Source organism: Somniosus microcephalus, unplaced genomic scaffold (assembly GCF_052327205.1).
Source record: "Somniosus microcephalus isolate GS21.2 unplaced genomic scaffold, FLI_Smic_1.0 unresolved_chr1, whole genome shotgun sequence".
Lineage (NCBI taxonomy): Eukaryota > Metazoa > Chordata > Chondrichthyes > Squaliformes > Somniosidae > Somniosus > Somniosus microcephalus.
In genome coordinates this window covers 112,923,012-112,944,737 of record NW_028225179.1, presented here as the reverse complement: position 1 = coordinate 112,944,737, position 21,726 = coordinate 112,923,012, and the positions used below count along the sequence as shown (strand labels likewise).

Below are 21,726 nucleotides of genomic sequence, written 5' to 3'. Positions count from 1 at the left end.
AATCTGGTCGTACGGGTGCGAATGCATCTGTAGCGTCTCCCAGATGGTAGGAGGGCGAACAGACTGTGGCTGGGGTGGGTAGGGTCTTTGATGATGGACCGTGCCCTCCGTAGGCAGCGTTTCTGATATATATGTTCTATGGCCCATTTGCAACATTTAATCTCTCCTGCCTTCCACCCTATCACAGACTCTCCCTTCAATTCCTTCCTCCCCTCCACCCCCTATCCCTACCTCTGCACCTGCTTCAAACCTGTTACATCTCTAACTTTTTCCAGTTCTGACGAAGGGTCATCGAGCTGAACTGTTAACTCTGTTTCTCTCTCCACGGATGCTGCCTGGCCTGTTGAGCATTCCCAGCATTTCCTGTTTTTGTTTCTATTCTGACTCTTGCCTACATTAAAGTCTAGCAGTGGACATCCCCATTCTGTACCATAAAGACTTCTCAGACTAGATTGAGTCCCCAGTAAATTATGTATACCTTCATCTTGGCACCACGCCCAGTGTCGAGTCTGTTAGAAGCATTTGCTATGGTTGGAGTTCACTATCTCAGAGAGGAAGACTAACACCAGACTGACTCCACCTCCAAAACCGCAGCTCCCGAGTGAACCTGGATTGCGGTAGGGACGGAGCATTCGCGACCCTGGGATTCAATTCAATTCAATTCACTTCAATTCACTTCAATTCACTTCAATTCACTTCAATTTTATTTGTCATATATGCAGCAGACGTGTGTACTGCACAATGAAATGTTGATTTTTACAAGTTCTCACCATGGGTGAAAGTTAAACTGGTGGGGGACGCAGGAGACATGCGGTAACAGATCGGCCGTCCGCTGCACAGCTCGCCCGGTGTTTCTTTCCATTGAAGTCCATGGAAAGGATCAGTGAAAGGGGAGTGCAATGGCTGTGTGAACCACTGCCGCCCTTTTCGCACACCGCAGAAGTTGAATGTCGACGCCCATAGTTCTCTGCAACAGCAGCAGCAGTTTACTCTGTCGGCGAAGTCAAGTGTAAAGGAAAAAAAAGTTGTGCGTGTTGGATGACAGGTGGGCGATCCGCAAGCGCCAGTTTACCGTCAGCAGCAAAAGTGACAATCACCCCCAGCATTCCGAATTGGTAGCAGCTCCTCGTGTCTTCACTTTTTCTTTCGTTTGAAGCATTTTCCGACCGGAGGCTTCCTGTGTGCGGAGGCCTCCTATCGGAAAAAAATCTACGTCCTTACCTGAGGGCTCCAGAGGTCCGGACATTTCCGCTCCTGGGCCTCTCCTGGTGCGCGCGCGCAGAGGCCCACGTATCCCAGGTATCCCAGGTATCCCAGGTATCCCAGGGGCGCAGGTGGTTTGCAAGCGTCCCTGGGATCACCTGGGCCGGGTGAGCCAATGAGAGAAGGGGATCCCCCTTCATATTTTTGACAGCTTAGACCGGTCAAAAACATGAATGGGTATCACTGAAAAAAGATGTCAAAACGTTAAATAAATTTGAAAAAACCATCACGTTTTTAAAATGAGTTAAAATGATATTAAGTGAAATATTTTAAACAAAAATTAAATTTTTTAAAAAGAAAATTAGAGTTTTTTACGGGGATAAAAATAAACTTACCTTTTTGAAAAGTATTTTAAAATTATAAATGAGTGAAAAAAAATTATTTTTTAAACTTTTTTTAAACTCTTATGCTGGCAAAAGTAGGCCTTACACCTGCTTTTACCAGTCGTAAGGTTTCTAAGGGTTTACTGTGGGCGGAAGGTCTCCAGAAAGCAGAACTCTCCCCCTCGCAGAGGCCCTTCTCCAGGACTGGCGTCCGATCTGTCAAGAGCATGCTTGGCAGATCGGAAATACCGGTTTTCAGCGCATACGCTTCGCACGCCTGAAACCGGCATTTGCGAGGTCCCTACAGGTGAGTACACAACTCGTACATAACTGTAGGCAACGGAAATTATGGGCCATTATCTCTGTTGAGCCGCAATGAAATTGCTTGGGCGCATATCAGCGTAAATGTGTCAGTACAGCACTTCTTCACACAAAAGGTCATGGAAATCTGGAATTCTTTCCCTCATATAAGTTGTTGGTGGGGGGAGAGGGGTGTAATTGAAAATTACAAAACTGAGGTCGATAAATTTTTATTAGGCAAGGGTATTAAGAATAACGGAACCAAGGCGGGCGGATGGATTTAAGATACAGATCAGCCGGGATCTCACTGAATAGCGGAACAGGTTCGAGGGGCTGAATGGCCGCCTCCTGTTCCTGTGAGGCAAATGCTGATCTCACCCAGGGCATGAAAGGCGGGCCCATTGTGCACCTTCAGGAAAGGATTTGGGGCAATTTTTAAGGTGAGCTGCCCATCAGGAAACTGACGGGATTGGGTGCAATGCTGGGTTTACACCCCGCCCTAGTTGTACTGTCCAGTGAAGATTGGTTTAAATGACCCCCAATTGCAGCTGGGTGTCGTGCAATTGCGGCCCCGTGGGAACACGTTTCGAATTGTACAGCTGATCTCCATTGGCAATACCATGTCCAGCAGGCACCTCAAAGCACCGGAGAGGTGCCACCAACGCTGCTTCCGCAAGATCCTGCAAATCCATTGGCAGGATAGGCGCACCAACGTCAGTGTCCTCGCTCAGGCCAACATCCCCAGCATCGAAGCTTTTATGGCGCTCGATCAGCTCCGATGGACGGGTCACACTGTCCGCATGCCCGATACAAGACTCCCAAAACATGCGCTCTACTCGGAGCTCCGACACGGCAAGAGAGCCCCAGGTGGGCAGAGGAAATGCTTCAAGGACACTTTCAAAGCCTCCTTGAAAAAGTACAACATCCCCACCGACACCTGGGAATCCCTGGCTCAAGACCGCACAAAGTGGAGGAGAAGCATCCGGAAAGGCGCCGAACACCTCGAGTCTCATCGCCAGGAGCAAGCGGAAGCCAAGTGCAAACAACGGAAGGAGCGCACATCAACCCAAGCACCCCACCCACTGCCCCTTCAACCACTGCCTGCCCCACCTGTGACAGAGACTGTAGGTCCCGCATCGGACTCATCAGTCACCTGTGAACTCATTTTTAATGTGGAAGCAAGTCATCCTCGGTTCCGAGGGACTGCCTAAGAAGAAGAAGAAGAAGGTAATATAAGCATATTTTGCAAAGGTTCAATGTTCAGAGAAAAGACGCTACAGCCTGTAGTCACAGGACACTTAAAAAAAATAAGACTCTAGTAAAAGTGTAGTGCTTGCAAGAATCTGTGGCTGAAGGTCCTTTAGCGTAGAAATTCGAGTCGGGCGGTGGCGCCAAGCGGGCAGTATCGGACCGGCTGTCCGTTATACGCAGCTCCTGCTATTCAGTTACATTGACTGCAATGGAATGAACTAACAGGCGCTGCATATAACAGGCGGCCGATCCGATACCGCCCGCTTGGCGTCACCACCCCAGGCGAATTTCTAGCCCGACGCAGTAAAATCAACCTCAAGGTCCTCCCATATTCTGGCTGTGTAGTGAAGTCCATCGGTACCAGGGGGAAACCCGAACTGCTGTCTATTAGCACAACATTCTAATCTCAAATGCAAATCAACGCACATATCCTTGAAAGAGGTGTCCCCGAGCTTCCGGTCGCCTGTCACTTTAATTCTCCGCTCCACTCCCACTGTGACCTCTCCGACCTCGGCCTCGTACACTGTTCCAATGAAGCTCAACGTAAGCTCGAGGAACAGCACCTCATCTTTCGATTAGGCACTTTACAGCCTTCTGGACTTAACATTGAGTTCAACAATTTCAGACCATAACCACTGCCCCCATTTTTTCAGGAGGCAGTTGTTGATGATTCTGCCATCCCCATTTGCAACATTTAATCTCTCCTGAGTTCAATCCTAGCGCAGACTGTCCCTTTAGTTCCTGCCTCCCCTCTCCCCTCCCCTTTCCCTGCCTCTGCACCTGCTTCAAACCTGTTACATCCCTAACTTTTTCCAGTTCTGACGAAGGGTCACAGACCTGAAATATTAACTCTGTTTCTCTCTCCATGGATGCTGCCCTGGCCTGCTGAGTGTTTCCAGCATTTTCTGTTGTTATTCCCTTGAAAGTGCGGTTGACAATATTATGTAAAATACTTAGAAACATAGAAACATAGAAAATTCGGAGCAGTAGTAGGCCATTCGGCCCTTTGAGCCTGCTCCGCCATTCAATATGATCATGGCTGATCCTCTGGGCTGGATTTTCATTCAGAAGGCGGGACTACAACTTTCGGGTTGTAGTCCCGCCTCTATCGAGATGCGGCCAATCCACGCGATTTTCACTTGATTGACCTTGTTGAACCCGTCCAGCGGGCTCAGCAGGCCAATTAACGGCCACCCGGCAACAGGTGACATCACAGACTGAAATTTCCTGTCAAGACGTGTTGACAGATGAAACATCAGTGTTTCACAGCTGTTTGAAGCTGTCAAACACTGACAGTCTTACTTCTAACCCGAGTCCTTCTACGCAGACTCAGTTAGAAATCTCGCCGGCACTGAAAGCTGCAGGTTGTCACTTTTGGCAGCTCGCGGTCATTCTGCTTTCTGTGCCGGCTGAATGATGGACTCCCGAAACCTAGAGGAAGGAAGGCTGTAAAATAAGTACAGGTAAGTTAAACTTCTTGACACACATTAGACACACCAAACACACTTACCTTTGCACTCATGCACCCATCACTCACCTGAACACCGACATCTCGACCCCTCCAAGACCTTCAACCCGACGGCCTGACTCCTCTAACCTGCCGTGGTTTGGAGCCGTCGGGAATCCCACACGACACCCTTCAAAATAGGGATTAAGCTAAAAACTGCCTGTTAACTACCTGTTAACAGGCAGTTAATTGGCACTAATCCCTTCCCGCCTTGGGTTGGCGGGTCCCAGTGCGGGGCGGGTACCCACCTCTTTTGAAACCTACATGGAGGCGGGTTTTGGGCAGGATGGTGTCGGGACCCCTGAATTTGGGATTTTAGTCCCCCGCACGCCTAAAAGCCCGCCTCACGGCACACTGAAAATCGACCCCTCTATCTCAATACCATATTCCCGCTCTCTCCCCATACCCCTTGATGCCTTTTGTGTCTAGAAATCTATCTATCTCCTTCTTAAATATATTCAGTGACTTGGCCTCCACAGCCTTCTGTGGTAGAGAATTCCACAGGTTCACCAACCTCTGAGTGAAGAAATTTCTCCTCATCTCAGTCCGAAATGTCCTACTCCTACTTAAAGGGGTTTGGGGGTGGTTTTGACTTTGGCTGACCTTGTAAAATGCTCGATTTCGATTCAGTCATCCTGTACACAGATCTACAATGGGCTGCGGAATCGAGAACGCCCGTTTCATACCATCACCCAAAGCGACACTTATCCCCTTTGTACGTTATTCCTCTGGCTGTCATTGTGCAGCAGTTATTAACTCTTTCATTGTAACTGTGCCAACAGCCAAGAGAATTAGTTTTAAACTTTGGGCGATGGCATAAAGCGAATGCTGTCAAATTGACCGCTCAATTTGATTGAACAGCCTTGGTGCTGTGAGGAAGATGCAGAGAAACTCCAGTATGATTTGGACAGGTTGGGTGATTGGGCAGAGGCATGGCAGATGCAGTATAATGTGGATAAATGCGAGGTTATCCACTTTGGTGGAAAAAACAGGAAGGCGGATTATTATCTGAACGGCAATAGATTGGGAAAATGGGAAGTGCAACGAGACCTGGGTGTCCTTGTGCAGCAGTTGCTGAAGGTAAGCATGCAGGTGCAGCAGGCAGTTAAGAAGGCAAATGGTATGTTGGCCTTCATAACGAGAGGATTCGAGTACAGGAGCAAGGATGTCTTGCTGCAGTTGTACAGGGCCTTGGTGAGACCACACCTTGAGTATTGTGTGCAGTTTTGGTCAACTTATCTGAGGAAGGATGTTCTTGTCATGAAGGGAGTGCAGCGAAGATTCATCATACTGATACTTGGGATGGCAGGAAGGATGTATGAAGAGAGATTGGGTCGATTGGACTTGTATTCGCTAGAGTTTAGAAGAATGAGAGGGGATTTCATTGAAACTTATAAAATTCTAACAGGACTTGACAGACTAGATGCAGGAAGGATGTTCCTGATGGTGGGGGAGTCCAGAACCAGGGGTCACAGTCTAAGGATAAGGGGTAAGCCATTTAGGACTGAAATTGTTGAGTCTGTGCTTTCCAAATGTAGTTATGCTGAATAACTGGACACAGACAACAGAATACTTAAACAGGTCTTTAGTAACTGAGGGTCAGGGCTGAACTGAAATACAAATTGCTCCACAGGGTTTATATACCGGTGTGGTCACCACCGGTACTACAATATACAGGAGCCATCAGAAAGTAGTCCATCACCTTAAGGTAGTCTCTTAAGGTGGTAAAGGTTACATACACTACAATTCCTCCCCTTTTAGCTTAACAGTGTACACCCCAATTTAAACATAACTTGGATAACATATATACAATTTTCATACAAAACTGTTCAAAGATTCAGTCTCTGAGGAGGCCTCCTGATCCGGGCCGGATAACGCCTTTCAGGGGTCTCTGGTTCTCGTTGCTGGGGTGACTCATCCATTTGATCTCTTATGGATTGAACATCATCATGTACGTTCGAGCCTGGGGTAGATGCTACAGGCTCAATAACTTCTTCAACTGGTGTCTCTGCCGTAGACATGGGGTCGACCCTTGTTCTCGATTCCACAAGTTGGTCAGCATGACGTCGTATTACGTTCTCACCAACGTCTACTGTGTACATCAAGGGTCCTTGTCGGGCACGAATTGTTCCGGATTGCCATTTATCATTCCTATAGTCCCTGGCCAACACTGGTTGTCCTATTTCGAAACTCCGAGTGGCCTTGTTATTTACGTGCTGGAATTGTTTGTTTTCAACTTCCCTACGCACATTGGGTTTTAACAAATCCAACCGGGACCGCAACCTCCTGTTACAGAACATTATGGCAGGGCTTTGATTTGTCACTGCATGCGTGGCGTTTCGATATGCCATCAGGAAATTGTCCGCCTTGTGTTGTAGTGGAATATGGTCTTCGCTCATGGCCTTTATCGCCTTTTTGAACGTTTGTACAAATCTCTTGGCCAACCCATTGGTAGCTGGATGATATGGGGCAGATGTATAGTGTTTCACCCCATTCTTTTTCATGAATTTCTGGAATTCTTCTGACACGAACTGTGGTCCGTTGTCTGAACATATTTGTTCCGGCAACCCATTCCTTGCAAATATGGTTCTTAGAACTGCGATCGTCTTTTCAGAGGTAGTGGTCGACATCTTAACCACTTCTGGCCATTTAGAATGTGCGTCTACCGCTATCAAAAACATGGAATCCATGAATGGACCTGCAAAGTCGATATGCACACGTTGCCATGGGGTTGAAGGCCATTCCCACGGATGCAGCGGTGCAATTGGAGGTGCGTTTTGAACTTTTTGGCACCCTGAGCAGCTTTTAGTCAGATCCTCTATTTGTTTGTCGATACCTGGCCACCACACATAAGCCCTAGCAAGGCCTTTCATCTTGACTCCCCCCAAATGACCTTCATGCAGTTCCTTCAGAACTCTCTCCCTTAATTTAGGAGGAATAATCACCCTTGTTCCATACATCAATGTTCCTTGACAGAAGGACAGCTGTTCTCGTCTGGCTGAGAATGCAGGTAGCAGTGGTTCGCCATGTGCTGGCCATCCCTACACTGTCAAATCGTAGACCCGAGACAGTGTCGGGTCATTTCGGGTCTCCCTCTCAATACTCGCATTGGTGACTGGTAAGCATTCGATGATGGTCGAGTGAAATATCTCGACAGGGTCAACTGCTGGTGCCTCTTCCGCTATAGGTAGTGGCAGGCGCGACAGCCCATCAGCATTACCATGTTGCTTTGTACCTTTGAATTCGATATCATATTGATGTGCCCCTAGGAAAAGGGACCATCTCTGAAGCCTCTGTGCCGTCATAACTGGAACACCCTTCTTAGGGTTAAAAATGGAAACCAACGGCTGGTGATCTGTCAGCAGCGTAAACCTTTGGCCTTGCAGGTAATGGTTAAATTTCTTAACTCCCCACACGAGGCTGAGAGCCTCCCTATCTATCTGAGCATAGTTGCACTCTGCGGAGGTCAATGATCTGGATGCGAACGCGACTGGCCTTTCCAAGCCATTTGGCAACTTATGTGAGAGCACTGCCCCGATACCATATGGAGAAGCATCACAAGCTAAACGAATAGGCAGCGTTGGGTTAAAGTGAGCCAACACTTCCTTGGAGGTGATCAGTGCCTTGCTTTTTTGAAAAGCCCGCTTACAGTCCTCGCTCCACTTCCATGGTACTCCCATTTGCAAAAGAGTGTTCAGCGGGTGTAACACCGTGGATAAATTTGGAAGAAACTTGTGGTAATAGTTAATCAACCCAAGGAACGACCTCAACTGGGATACATTTTCCGGAGCGGGAGCTTTCACAACAGCTTCGATCTTGTCAGGTGACTTATGAAGCCCCTCCTGGTCAATGACGTGACCGCAGTACGAGATTCGCTTCTGAAAGAACTCACATTTCTGGCGATTAACTCTGAGTCCATATTCTTTCAATCTGGTGAGCACCTGCTCCAAATTCGCGAGGTGTTCCTTATCATCATCTCCTGTAATCAGAATGTCATCCAGGTAGCATTGTGTGCCTGGAATTCCCTGTAATACCTGCTCCATGGCCCTTTGCCAAATCGCTGGAACCGATGCCACTCCAAAAACCAGTCTATTATACCGATATAAGCCCTTATGTGTGTTGATCGTGAGATACTGGTGTGACGCTTCATCAACTTCCATCTGTAGGTACGCCTGCGCCAGGTCTATCTTGGTGAAGTGTTTCCCGCCAGACAGCGAAGCAAAGATATCCTCAATCCGCGGAAGCGGATATTGCACTGTGTGAAGAACCGGATTAACAGTGATCTTGAAATCGCCACAGATGCGAACCTTCCCAGGTTCCCCCGGCTTGTTGCTCAACGAACGCTTCATGACGGGAACAATGGGTGTGGCCCATTCGCTCCAGTCCACCTTTGACAGTACTCCTGAATGTTCTAGCCCTTCCAGCTCTGCTTCCACAGCAGGTCGTATCGCATAAGGTACCGGTCTGGCTTTGAAAAATTTTGGGTTTGCATGTTCTTCAACCTTGGTGTTTGCCGTAATTCCTTTCAGTGTTCCCAGTCCCTGTTGGAACACCTCCTTAGCATCATCCAATATTTTGGACAATCGTTTAGGTTTGACGTCGTCCACTTTACAGGAATCTACAGTTAGTGCTTGTAAGGAATGCCAGTCCATATTTATTCTCCGGATCCATTCCCGTCCCAGTAGTGGTGGACCTCCCTCAGGTAACACATACAAGTCCATTCCCTGACTTTCTTTACCATTGTAGACCACCTTTACCTTTATCTTCCCGATGGGGTATACTCTTTGCCCCGTGTATGTTTTCAATACAATCTCCGTATCCCTCAGGGGAATGTGTGAGAATAACCTTTTGTAATCTTGCTTATTCATGACCGTCAATGCCGATCCAGTGTCCAATTCCATCTTCACTTGGACTCCTGCTATCCGAAGCATGACCCAGATAGTTTGGTGGTCTGCTGTGTTACCCACATTATGTATTTTTAGACAACCCAGTTCCTTACTGCTGGAGTCTGAATCCGTCTTCTGTTCATCCGAACTGTTCTCTGTCACCTTGTGTACTTTTTTGTACTTCTCCTGCGGCGACTTTTTGTTGCTGATCTTCTTTCCTGACCAGCATACTCTCGCTATGTGACCAAGTTTGCCACATTGCCTGCATTCTTTATCTTTGAACCAGCACTGGTTCTGATCATGCGTTGTCCTTCCGCAACGATAGCACTTTACTGCGCTCAATGCCATTTCATTGGTGCTGAATTCCGATGGCCTTTGCTGCATTTCTGCAGTGCCTCGTGCTGCTGCCTCGTGCGATGCTGCAATGCTGAAAGCTTTGTCCAGCGTAAGATCCTTTTCCTCTAGCAGTCGCTTCTGGGTTCCTTCCTTTAGTAGCCCACACACGAACTTATCTCTCAGAGCGTCTGCTAGTCCTGTACCGAACTGACAGTACTTTGATAACTTGCGCAGTTCGATTAAGAATTCAGCGTTGCTTTCCTCTTTAAGCTGAATTCTTTTGTAAAATTTAAATCGTTCCGCTATCAGCAGCGGCGTGGGGTTTAAATGCTCTTGCAGGATAGTAACAATATCCACGAAACTCTTTCCTACCGGTTTATCTGGTGTTACAAGGTGCCTTAATAACCCATACATCTTCGCACCCATCGAGTTTAATAGGGTTAGTGCTTTCTTATCCGCCGGTACCTCATTCGCTGTACAGTAAAATTCAACGCGTTCCACGTAATTGGCCCAATCTTCTACATCACTATCAAAAGCAGTGATGTTACCCGTTTTTGGCATCCTTGTTGAGTTTCCTTTATTTTATTTTATTTTTCAAAATGGCGGCTTCCCGCGCTTGGCGGCTTTTCCCGCGCTTGTCTTCTTCCCCCGCCAACTAAAATGGTGATTACTGCGCTGTTGCCATTCTCACCTCCCAGCGGTCCTTTATTTCCCCCGACGCTGCTGCTCTTGTTCCCCCGCCGCTCCCGCGGTCCTCGTGGACATTAACGCTTTTCTGGCTGCTGCGCGTCTCTGCCCCGATTGCAGTCTGGCCCCTGACACCGGCTGCGGTCGTGTTCTCCACCCTTTTCTTCGTTTTCCCTCCCCTTCTCCCACTGACAACTCGGCCGACTTCCCCTCCGTGCCGCTCAACCGGGCTTACCCGCCGCTGTAGTAGAAGGGATGATCACTGCCTGTTGCTGATGGTGGACTTCGTGGCCAGCAAACCAAACCGGGTTCCCGATGGCCTCCCTTGCGATGCAGTGCTCAGCAGGATGATGAGGGCGGATGCCCCTTTTCGACGCCTGTTCTGAGGACGAAGCTTCCTTGGATGCAAAACTGCCGCTAGGTACAATCAGACTCGTCGCCACTGTTGAGTCTGTGCTTTCCAAATGTAGTTATGCTGAATAACTGGACACAGACAACAGAATACTTAAACAGGTCTTTAGTAACTGAGGGTCAGGGCTGAACTGAAATACAAATTGCTCCACAGGGTTTATATAACGGTGTGGTCACCACCGGTACTACAATATACAGGAGCCATCAGAAAGTAGTCCATCACCTTAAGGTAGTCTCTTAAGGTGGTACAGGTTACATACACTACAGAAATGAGGAGGAATTTCTTCACCCAGAGAGTGGTGAACCTGTGGAATTCTCTACAACAGAAGGCAGTTGAGGCCAATTCATTAAATATATTCAAGAAGGAGTTAGATATATTTCTTAAGGCTAAAGGATCAAGGGATATGTGGAGAAGGCAGGGACAGGGTACTGAATTTGGATAATCAGCCATGATCTCATTAAATGGCGGCGCAGGCTTGAGGGGCCGAATGGCCTACTCCTGCTCCTATCTTCTATGTTTCTATGTTTCAATATACTCCTGTACAATTTTCTTTTCCGTGAAATAAATGGAAGGGACGATCGGCTCGGGTATAAAGTGGGCGGCCACTTCAACATCCGCCATTTTGCATTGCCGCAAATAGTCGGAAAAGATCCGCCTACACTGATCTTCTGCTGAAGGTTTGTTGCGCACTCAATGAATTGTATTGCCGCATCTGTATCGCATCAAATACATAACAACACAAGCACTGTCCCATTGCACATTCAGAAAACTGAACTGGGATAGAAATGGGGGAAAAGTGATCAGGAACTGCATGAATTGTGGGATAGTATGGCACAGATGGAGGCCACTCGGCCCATCGAGTCTGCGCTGGCTCTTTCGAAGAGCAATGCAGTTAGTCCCACTTTTCCCCGCCCTTCCCCATATTCCTGCACTGTTTTCTCCTTCAATTCCCTTTGGAAGGCTACTATTGAATCTGTATCCACCACCTGATCAGGCAGTGCATTCCAAATCCTAACCACTCATTAGGTTAAATAGTTTTCCCTCATGTCGCCTTTGGTTCTTTTGTCAGTCACCTTTAATCTGTGCCCTCTTGTTATCGACCCTTCAGCCATTGGAAACAATTTCTGTTTATTTACTCTATCTAAACCCATCATGATTTTAAACACCTCCATCAAAACTCCTGTTAGCCTTCTCTGCTCCAAGGAGAACAACCCCAGCTTCACTAGTCTGTCCATGTAACTGTATTCCCTCATCCCTGGAACCATTCTCGTAAATCTCTTCTCCAAGGCTTTCACCTCCTTCCGAAAGTGTGGTGCCCAGAATTGGACACAATACTCCAGCTGGGGCCGCACTATTGTTTTGTGTCGGTTTAGTATCACTTCCTGTCTTTTGTACTCTATACCTCTGTTCATAAAGCCCAGGATCCCATAGGCTTTATTAACTGCTTTAACCTGTCCTGTCACCTTCAAAGATTTGTGCACAAGCACCCCCAGTCTCTCTGTTCTTGCACTCCCTTTACCACCTCAAAATTATGCTGTGCTTATACCATTGCCATAAATGTCTTTGTTCATTTTTATAAGCGAGGTGACAACATTTTTGACTTAAAACTGGGTCACTGAAACATTTTAATAGCAAAGAATGCACAATAAACATGCAGCACAACTACTGACTCTGTGACAATTGCGAGCGTTTCTAAACAATTCGTGTCTCGCTCGTGAATGTACGGGATACTGAGTTCTTTCTTACATTTTCCCATATACTGCGCTTGAATGTCCAGCGATCTTTTCATCCTCCTGCCATCTCTCTTGCAGGAATATCCTGTAAAGAGGCAACAATAGTTAAGTAAAAAAAAATAACTTTGAATCGTTCATGTTTCCAATGCCTGACAGAACAGCACAGCCCCGTTGATGATACATTGATAAAAATGAATACATTTTACCTCATCGTGGATTATTTATTGGGTTCTTTATTGTTGGACACAATGTTAAATAAATGTGTTTGTTGGCTTTTGACCTGATGGCAGGTATGTTCATGTTCCATGTGTTTACATAGGATGACATAGGATTACAGCACAGAAACAGGCCGTTCGGCCCATCCAGTCCCTGCCGGTGTTTATGCTCCACTCAAGCCTTCTTCTGTCTTTCCTCATCTAACTGGATCAGTATAACCCTCTATTCCCTTCTCCCTCATGTGCTTATCTAATCAGCCCTTAAATACATCGATACTATTCACCTCAACCACTCCCTATGGTAGCGTGTTCCACATTCTCACCACTCTCTGGGTAAAGAAGTTTCTTCTGAATTCCCTAATGGATTTCTTGGTGACTATCTTATATTGATGGCCTCTAGTTATGCTCTTCCCCACAAGTGGAAACATTCTCTCTGTATCCACTCTATCAAAACCTTTCATCATTTTAAAGACCTCTGATGGCACCTAATCTATTCCAGTAAGCCCAAAAACAGCAGCGGGGGTTCTCTGCTTAGTTCCTGAATTTGACTACATTCAACTAAATTTTGTGCGGGTAAAAACCCGCTATGGTTCTTGAAGGACTCGATGTTTTCACAGGGGATTGGAGAGTGAGGCTAAATCTAAAAAAGATATCCAGGCCCCAAAACATGGTTTTAATCTCATTTACCCTAGAATACATCAAATGCGCATGTATTATTTATTAACATCCATTCGATGCTGATTTCTATTGTAATTAACTGTTGTTAATTCTCAATGGAACTGAAACTCAGGCGCTGCGTATAATGGGCGGTTGATCCGATACCGTCCGTTTAGCACCACCGTCCCAGGCGAATTTCTAGGTCTAAGCATGCTAAGGCTAACAAAATTGTCAACTCGTTTAGTTTGAACACCTTCATTAATTCTCCCCTTAACCTTCCCTGCTCTGAGGAGAAAAATCCCAGCTTCTCTAGTCTCTCCACAAAACAGAGGTCCATAACCTCATGTACCATTCCAGTGAATCTCCTCTGCACTCTCTCCTTGACATCCTTCCCAACGTGCGGTGCCCTGAATTGGACACCATACTCCTGCTGAGGCCTAACCACAGATTCACAATTTCACAGAAACCACAGAAACCACACAGTGCAGATAGAGGCCATTTCGGCCCATCGAGCCTGCACCGACACATATCCCACCCGATCCCCGTAACCCCTACACCAACACATATCCCACCCTATCCCCGTAACCCCATGTATTTAATCCCCCTAACACTAAGGGTCAATTTATCACAGCCAATCAACCTAACCCGCACATCTTTGGACTGTGGGAGGAAACCGGAGCACCCGGAGTAAACCCATGCAAACACGGGGAGAATGTGCAAACTCCACACAGACAGTCGCCCGAGGCCACAAAGAGGAATTCTTCCTGATGAAGGAAACAAATCTAAGCAGTGTCAGATAAATGCAATGGATTTGCCCACATGCGTTATAAAATACATTGATTGCATGGATAATTTCCTGCTTCCTGGAGCTTTGCGGAGGTTTCCTCTAATGTCTTTAACCTGCCCCTGGCCCTGAGCATCCTGCATTTCTTGGAATGGTTGCATTTTGGCAAGGTAGGATTGGCGTTTCTCACTGGCCCTTTGTGTGGGGGAGGGGGTGGGCGGGCGTGGACGGATGAAATACATCAGCGTGCGGAATTCCGGTGCAACTGCAGACGCCGAATCATTGCAGTAATTTATCCAATGGAATATCTGTCTTTATTTTTAACAATAAGGTTCCAAGCTATTTGCACTGAAGTTATTACATGGACTTTACTTTTCCTTCATAGGATAATACAACTTCAGAGCACAGAAGGAGGCCATTTGGCCCATTGTGCCTGTGCAGGCTCATGAAAGAAAGAAAGGAAGCAAGAAAGAAAGAAAGAAGGAAAGAAGGAAAGAAAGAACAAAAGAAAGAACGAAGGAAAGAATGAAAGAAGGAAAGAAGGAAAGAAAGACGAAAAGAAAGAAGGAAAGAAAGAAGGAAAGAAAGAAAGCGAGAAAGAAAGAAAGACAGAAAGACAAGAAAGAAAGCGAGAAAGAAAGAACGAAAGAAAGAAAGAAGGAAAGAAGGAAAGAAAGAAAGGTGAGAACGCAAGAAAGAAAGAAGGAAAGAAGAAAGAAAGTGTGATAAACCCATTAAGTGGAACAAGGACTCAAAGAGGCGATATCGTAGAATTAACACGAGTACTTTATTAACAACTGGGAAACACGTTTACAGACAGCCTGCATCAGCATCCTGGCATTCCACCTTGTGCTGACCTATACAGGAAGCAAACCTCTGATCTTAACAGGAAGCAAACCTCTGACCTTAGTAGCAGCATTGGCTACAGCACCACCTGGTGGATAACCTTAACCATAACATCCCAGATTACTATAGAAAGGAAGGAAGGAAGCAAGAAAGGAAGAAAGAAAGGAAGGAAGGAAGAAAGAAAGGAAGAAGGTTGAAAGAAAGAAAGTTTGAAAGAAAGAAAGACAGTTTGAAAGAAAGAAAAAGAAAAACACTTGCATTTATATAGTACCTTTTAAGACCACCGGACTTCCCAAAGCACTTTACAGCCAATTGCTCCCATTCCCCTGCTCTTGCCCCATAGCCCTGCCAATTTTCCTTTTCAAGTCTTTATCCAATTTCCTTTTGAAATTTCAGTTGAATCTGCTTCCACCGCCCTTTCAGGCCATGCATTCCAGATCACAACAACTCATGGCATCAGAAAATTCTCTTCATCTCCCCCTCCAGTTCTTTTGTCTTAAATCTGTGTCCTCTGGTTGCCGACCCTCCTGCCAGTGGAAACACTTTCTTGCTATCTACTCTATCAAAACCCTTCATAAATTTGAACACCTTTATTAATTCTCCCCTCAACCATCTCTGCTCCAAGGAGAACAATCCCAGCTTCTCGAGTCGCTCCACAAATCAGAAGTCCATAACCGCTTGTACCGTTCCAGTGGATCTCCTCCGCACCCTCTCCAAGGCCTTGACATCCTTCCTGAAGTGCGGTGCCCAGAATTGGACACAATACTCCAGCTGAGGCTGAACCACCGATTCATAACTTCTTTGCGTTTGTGCTCTATGGGGGGTGGATTTTTACGAGTAGGTGCGAGTGGGTTTTGGAGTGGGTGGGGGTTAAAAGTGCTGAAATTGACAGCGCGTCAGGAAGCTGGCTCCAACCCGGTGGATTCTGCATTTAACTGCAGTGAGTTAGGCTGCTTGCGAGCATCCCCCTTGTGGGAGGCGGGCTGTTAATTTGCACAAGTTAATAGCTCATTAAGAGCGATATTACCATGGGTTGAGGGATTTAACTGTGGCCGGCGGGGTTTTCCAGAAATGGGAAACCCGGAGCTGTTGTGAGGTGTGGACAGCCTCTGGGACCGTTCCCTGTGGGCCAGTAGGAGCAGGAGTGCTTTCTCCTGGGCCCCCCTGACCTCCCCTAACATCAGACAACCCTCCCATACATTCCCCCCTCCCCACCCCCTGGGATCTGACCCTCCACTGGGGTCGGGGATAGGACCCCCTGCTTTGGGATTGGAACCCTCCCCCCAAATCAGGGATCAGACCCTCCTTTGGGATTGGACCTACCTCGGGTCCAGGAGCGGACTTACCTTGACCTGCAGCCCCTTCTGGAGTGTTCCCCACCCGACTGGAAGCCAAGCCTGTCAAAAAGGCTGACTTCCGGGCGGGGAACACGTCACTGGCAGAAGAAGCACACTGTGGAGTTATATCAGATGGCTGGGTTTCCCGCGGACTACCAGATAATAACCCCCCCAGCGCGTCGGGAAGTAAAAATCCCCCTCACCTATGTCTTTATTTATAAAGCCAGAATCCATCTGCTTTGTTAACAGACTGTTCAACTTGTCCTCCCAGCTGCAAATATTTGTGCAAGTGAACCCTTGGGTCATCAATGGACAATTTCTAAGCAATATGTAAATATAAACGGATTTCCTTAGTTACACATGCATCAATTTGGGCAATTTATGGTTCAAAGACTGCTGCTGATTTCTATACTGAGATCTACATTGGCTCCCGGTTAAGCAACGCCTCAATTTCAAAATTCTCATCCTTGTTTTCAAATCCCTCCATGGCCTCGCCCCCTCCCTATTTCTGCAATCTCCTTCAGCCCCACAACCCCCCCCGAGATATCTGCGCTCCTCCAAATCTGCCCTCTTGAGCACCCCTGATTATAATCGCTCAACCATTGGTGGCCGTGCCTTCTGTTGCCTGGGCCCTAAGCTTGGTAATTCCCTTCCTAAACCTCTCCGCCTCGCTACCTCTCTTCCTCCTTTAAGACTCTCCTTAAAAACTACCTCTGTGACCAATCACCTGCCCTAATTTCTTATGTGGCTCAGTGTCAATTTTTTGTCGTATTACACTCTTGTGAAGCGCCCTGGGACGTTTTACTACGTTAAAGGCGCTACATAAACACAAGTTGTTGCTGTTGTTGTTACTCTCTAATTTGTTTGCATCTGTTACTTCATTTTTATCTATACCCGAATCTGTGCCTATTTTTATACATTTGGCTTACCATCCCGAACTTCTGAAGTGTCGACATTGGAAATAAAAGTCAGTCCAGCATCCATGAAAACACGAATGCTGTTTGCACCACCTCCAAAAGTACACCCAAGATCGTAGGAATTCATCTCTTCAAAGACCTATTGGCAGACAAAACTTCAAAAAGGAAAAGTGCACAATTGCGTAAAAGCAACGAAGAAGGGTGTTTATTTTTACTATGAGCCACAGATAGGGGAACAGTAGCATAGTGATAATGTCACTGGGCTAGTAATCCAGTTAAACCTGGACTAATGATCAAGTAGATGCGCATTCGTAACAAAATAGATGAGTTAATGGCACAAATAACTACATATAGGTATGATCTTGTGGCCATTACAGAAACATGGCTGCAGGGTGACAATGCCTGGGAATTAAACATACCAGGTTATTTAACGATCAGGAAGGACAGGCAGGAAGGAAGGGGAGGTGGGGTGGCTATGTTAACAAAGGAAGGATTCACTGTAATACAGAGACATGATATTGGGTCAAAAGATCAGGATAATGAAACAGTTTGGGTGGAGGTAAGGAATAATAAGGGGAAAAAAACACTAGTGGGCGTAGTATATAGGCCTCCGAACAGTGGCAACTCTATTAGACGGAGTACCAATCAGGAAATAGTTGAGGCTTGTAATAAGGGAACATCTATAATTATGGGGGATTTTAACTATCATATTAATTGGACAAATCAAATTGGGCAGGGCTGCCTTGAGGATGAGTTCATTGAGTGTATTAGGGATGGGTTTCTTGAGCAGTATGTAACTGAACTGACCAGGGGGCAAGCAACCTTAGATCTGGTACTGTGTAACGAGACAGGATTAATTAAAAATGTCCTAGTAAAGGATCCCCTTGGAATGAGTAACCATAACATGGTTGAATTCCATATTCAATTAGAGGGTGAAAAGATTGGATCTCAAACAAGCAAAATAAGCTTGAATAAAGGAGACTATGAAGGTATGAGAGCGGAATTGAGTAGAGTGGATTGGGAAAATAGATTAAAGGGTAAGACGATACATGATCAGTGGTGTACATTTAAGGAGTTATTTTACAACTTCCAAAAAAAATATATTCCACTGAAACAAAAAGGGTGTAAAAGAAAAGACAGCCATCCATGGCTAAGTAAAGAAATTAAGGATAGTATTCGACTAAAAACAAGGGCATATAAGGTAGCCAAATCTAGTGGGAGGATAGAGGATTGGGAAAACTTTAAAAGACAGCAAAAAATAACAAAAAGATTGATTAAGAAAGGGAAGATAGATTATGAAAGTAAATTAGCAAAAAATATAAAAACAGATAGTAAGAGTTTTTATAGTTATATAAAAAGAAAAGGGATGGCTAAAGTAAATGTTGGTCCCTTAGAGGATGAGACCGGAAAATTAATGGTGGGAAATATGGAGATGGCAAAAACACTGAATGAATATTTTATATCAGTCTTTACAGTAGAAGACACTAAGAATATCCCAACACTGGACAAACAGGGGGCTAAGGCTAAAGGGGGGGAGGAGCTAAACACGATCAAAATCACTAAGGAAGTGGTACTCGGTAAAATAATGGGACTCAAGGCGGATAAATCACCTGGACCTGATGGCTTACATCCTAGGGTCTTGAGGGAAGTGGCGGTAGGGATTGTGGATGCATTGGTAATAATTTTCCAAAGCTGCCTGGACTCGGCAAAGGTCCCGGCAGACTGGAAAACTGCTAATGTAACACCCTTATTTAAAAAGGGCAGTAGACAGAAGGCTGGAAACTATAGACCGGTTAGCCTAACATTTGTGGTAGGTAAAATTTTGGAGTCCATTATTAAGGAGACAGTAACAGGACATTTGGATAATCATAATTTAATAGGACAAAGTCAGCATGGTTTTATGAAGGGGAAGTCATGTTTGACAAATTTGCTGGAGTTCTTTGAGGAAGTAACATATAGGGTGGATAAAGGGGAACCAGTGGACGTAGTGTATTTAGACTTCCAAAAGGCATTTGACAAGGTGCCACACAAAAGATTATTGCTTAAGATAAAAAATCACGGGATTGGGGGTAATATTCTGGCATGGATAGAGGATTGGCTATCTAACTGAAGGCAGAGAGTTGGGATAAATGGTTCATTCTCAGACTGGCAATCAGTAACTAGTGGTGTTCCGCAGGGGTCAGTGCTGGGTCCCCAACTCTTTACAATCTATATTAATGATTTGGAGGAGGGTACCGAGTGTAACATATCAAAGTTTGCAGATGATACTAAGATGGGAGGGAAAGTAGTGAGTGAGGAGGACATAAAAGCCTGCAAGGGGACATAGACAGGCTAAGTAAGTGGGCAGAGATTTGGCAGATGGAATACAATACTGGAAAGTGTGAGGTTATGCACTTTGGCAGGAAAAATCGTAGAGCAAGTTATTATCTTAATGGCAAGAAACTTGAAAGTACTGAAGTACAAAGGGATCTGGGGGTCCTGGTGCACGAAACTCAAAAGGTTAGTATGCAGGTGCAGCAAGTGATTAAGAAGGCCAATGGAATGTTGGCTTTCATTGCTAGGGGGATAGAATATAAAAATAGGGAGGTATTGCTTCAGTTGTACAAGGTATTGGTGAGACCGCACCTGGAATACTGCGTACAGTTTTGGTGTCCATACTTAAGAAAGGACATACTTGCTCTCGAGTCAGTGCAAAGAAGGTTCACTCGGTTAATCCCGGGGATGAGGGGATGGACATATGAGGAGAGGTTGAGTAGGTTGGGACTCTACTCATTGGAGTTCAGAAGAATGAGAGGCGATCTTATTGAAACATATAAGATTGTGAAGGGGTTGGATCGGGTGGATGCGGGGAGGATGTTCCCGCTGATGGGTGAAACTAGAACTAGGGGGCATAGTCTTAGAATAAGGGGCTGCTCTTTCAAAACTGAGATGAGGAGGAACTACTTCACTCAGAGGGTGGTAGGTCCATGGAATATGCTGCCCCAAAAAGCTGTAGAAGCTACATCATTACATAAATTTAAAACAGAAATAGACAGTTTCCTAGAAGTAAAGGGAATTAAGAGTTACGGGGAGCAGGCAGGAATTTGGACATGAGTCTAGGTTCGGCTCGGTCATGGCCCTGTGGGTAGCGGGGCGGGCCCAGGGGCCGTGTAGCCTGATCCTGCTCCTATTTCGTGTGTCTAATTCTGTTAGATTCAGGAGATGGTTCTGTGATAGTGGATTGGCGGTTAGGATCAGATCAGCCATGATCTTATTGAATGGTGGAGCAGGCTCGAGGGGCCGATTGGCCTACTCCTGCTCCTATTTCTTATATTCTTATGTTCTTATGTTCATTCAAATCCCACCATAGCAGAATTTAAATTCAGTTAATTAAATAAATCTGGAATAAAAAGCTGGAATGGTGACCATGAAATTATCATTTTGTCATAAAAACCCTTCTGGTTCACTAATGTCCTTTAGGGAAGGAAATCTGCTGTCCTTACCCGGTCTGGCCTATATGTGACTCTAAACCCACAGCAATGTGATTGACTCTTAACTGCTCTCTGAAATGGCAGAATAATAAGAATGAAACTGGATGGACCACACGGCACCGGCTATGGACATGGCAACAGCACACCCAGCTCAGTTGACCCTGCAAAGTCCTCCTAAGGACAAGGGCAGCAGGTGCATGGGAACACCACCACCTCCAAGTCACACACACATCCTGACTTGGAAGTATATCGCTGATCCTTCATCTTCGCTGGATCAAAGTCCTGGAATGCCCTACAGCACTGTGGGAGTACCTTCACCACATGGACTGCAGCAGTTCAAGAAGGCGGTTAACCACCACCTTCTTGAGGGCAATTAGGGATGGGCAATAAATGCTGGCATTGTCAGTAACTCCCACATCCCATAAACGAATTTCAAAAAATATACACAAATTTGATTTTACAGTGAGACACAACTCCAGTTTTCCTGGGACATTCTCAAACATCCAAATGAATGTGTGTATGTATATATATATATATAAAAATATAATCATACGTTGCGGCAATCCCCATGTTTCACCAATGCATTGCTACATGAAAATTACACAGATTTCTTTCTGAAAATAACATTTTCAAATACAACACACGAGTAACTTGAAACATGACATGTGGTAAGTGTAGAATGCTTGGGAGAAAAAAGTTGGACCTATGGTGCCCAAAGTTCACTGGGATTTTCCTCGTGTAATTTCTGGGATCTGTTGTATATTTATTGATAGACTTTGATTGCTATTAGTCAACAACTCCG

General features: G+C 45.8%; 1 protein-coding gene across 1 annotated transcript in view; it reads right to left on the bottom strand.

The window, feature by feature from the left end:
• The window catches only part of LOC147095717 (complement C4-like), a 383,861-nt gene that overhangs the window by 173,775 nt on the left and 188,360 nt on the right, over positions 1-21,726 (bottom strand). Inside the window, exons 14-15 of the mRNA XM_085973700.1 lie at positions 17,467-17,593; positions 12,712-12,783 (exon numbers count right to left, since the gene is read on the bottom strand). Of these exons, the coding sequence (XP_085829826.1) occupies positions 12,712-12,783; positions 17,467-17,593 (199 nt within the window). The remainder of the gene's footprint in view (positions 1-12,711; positions 12,784-17,466; positions 17,594-21,726) is intronic.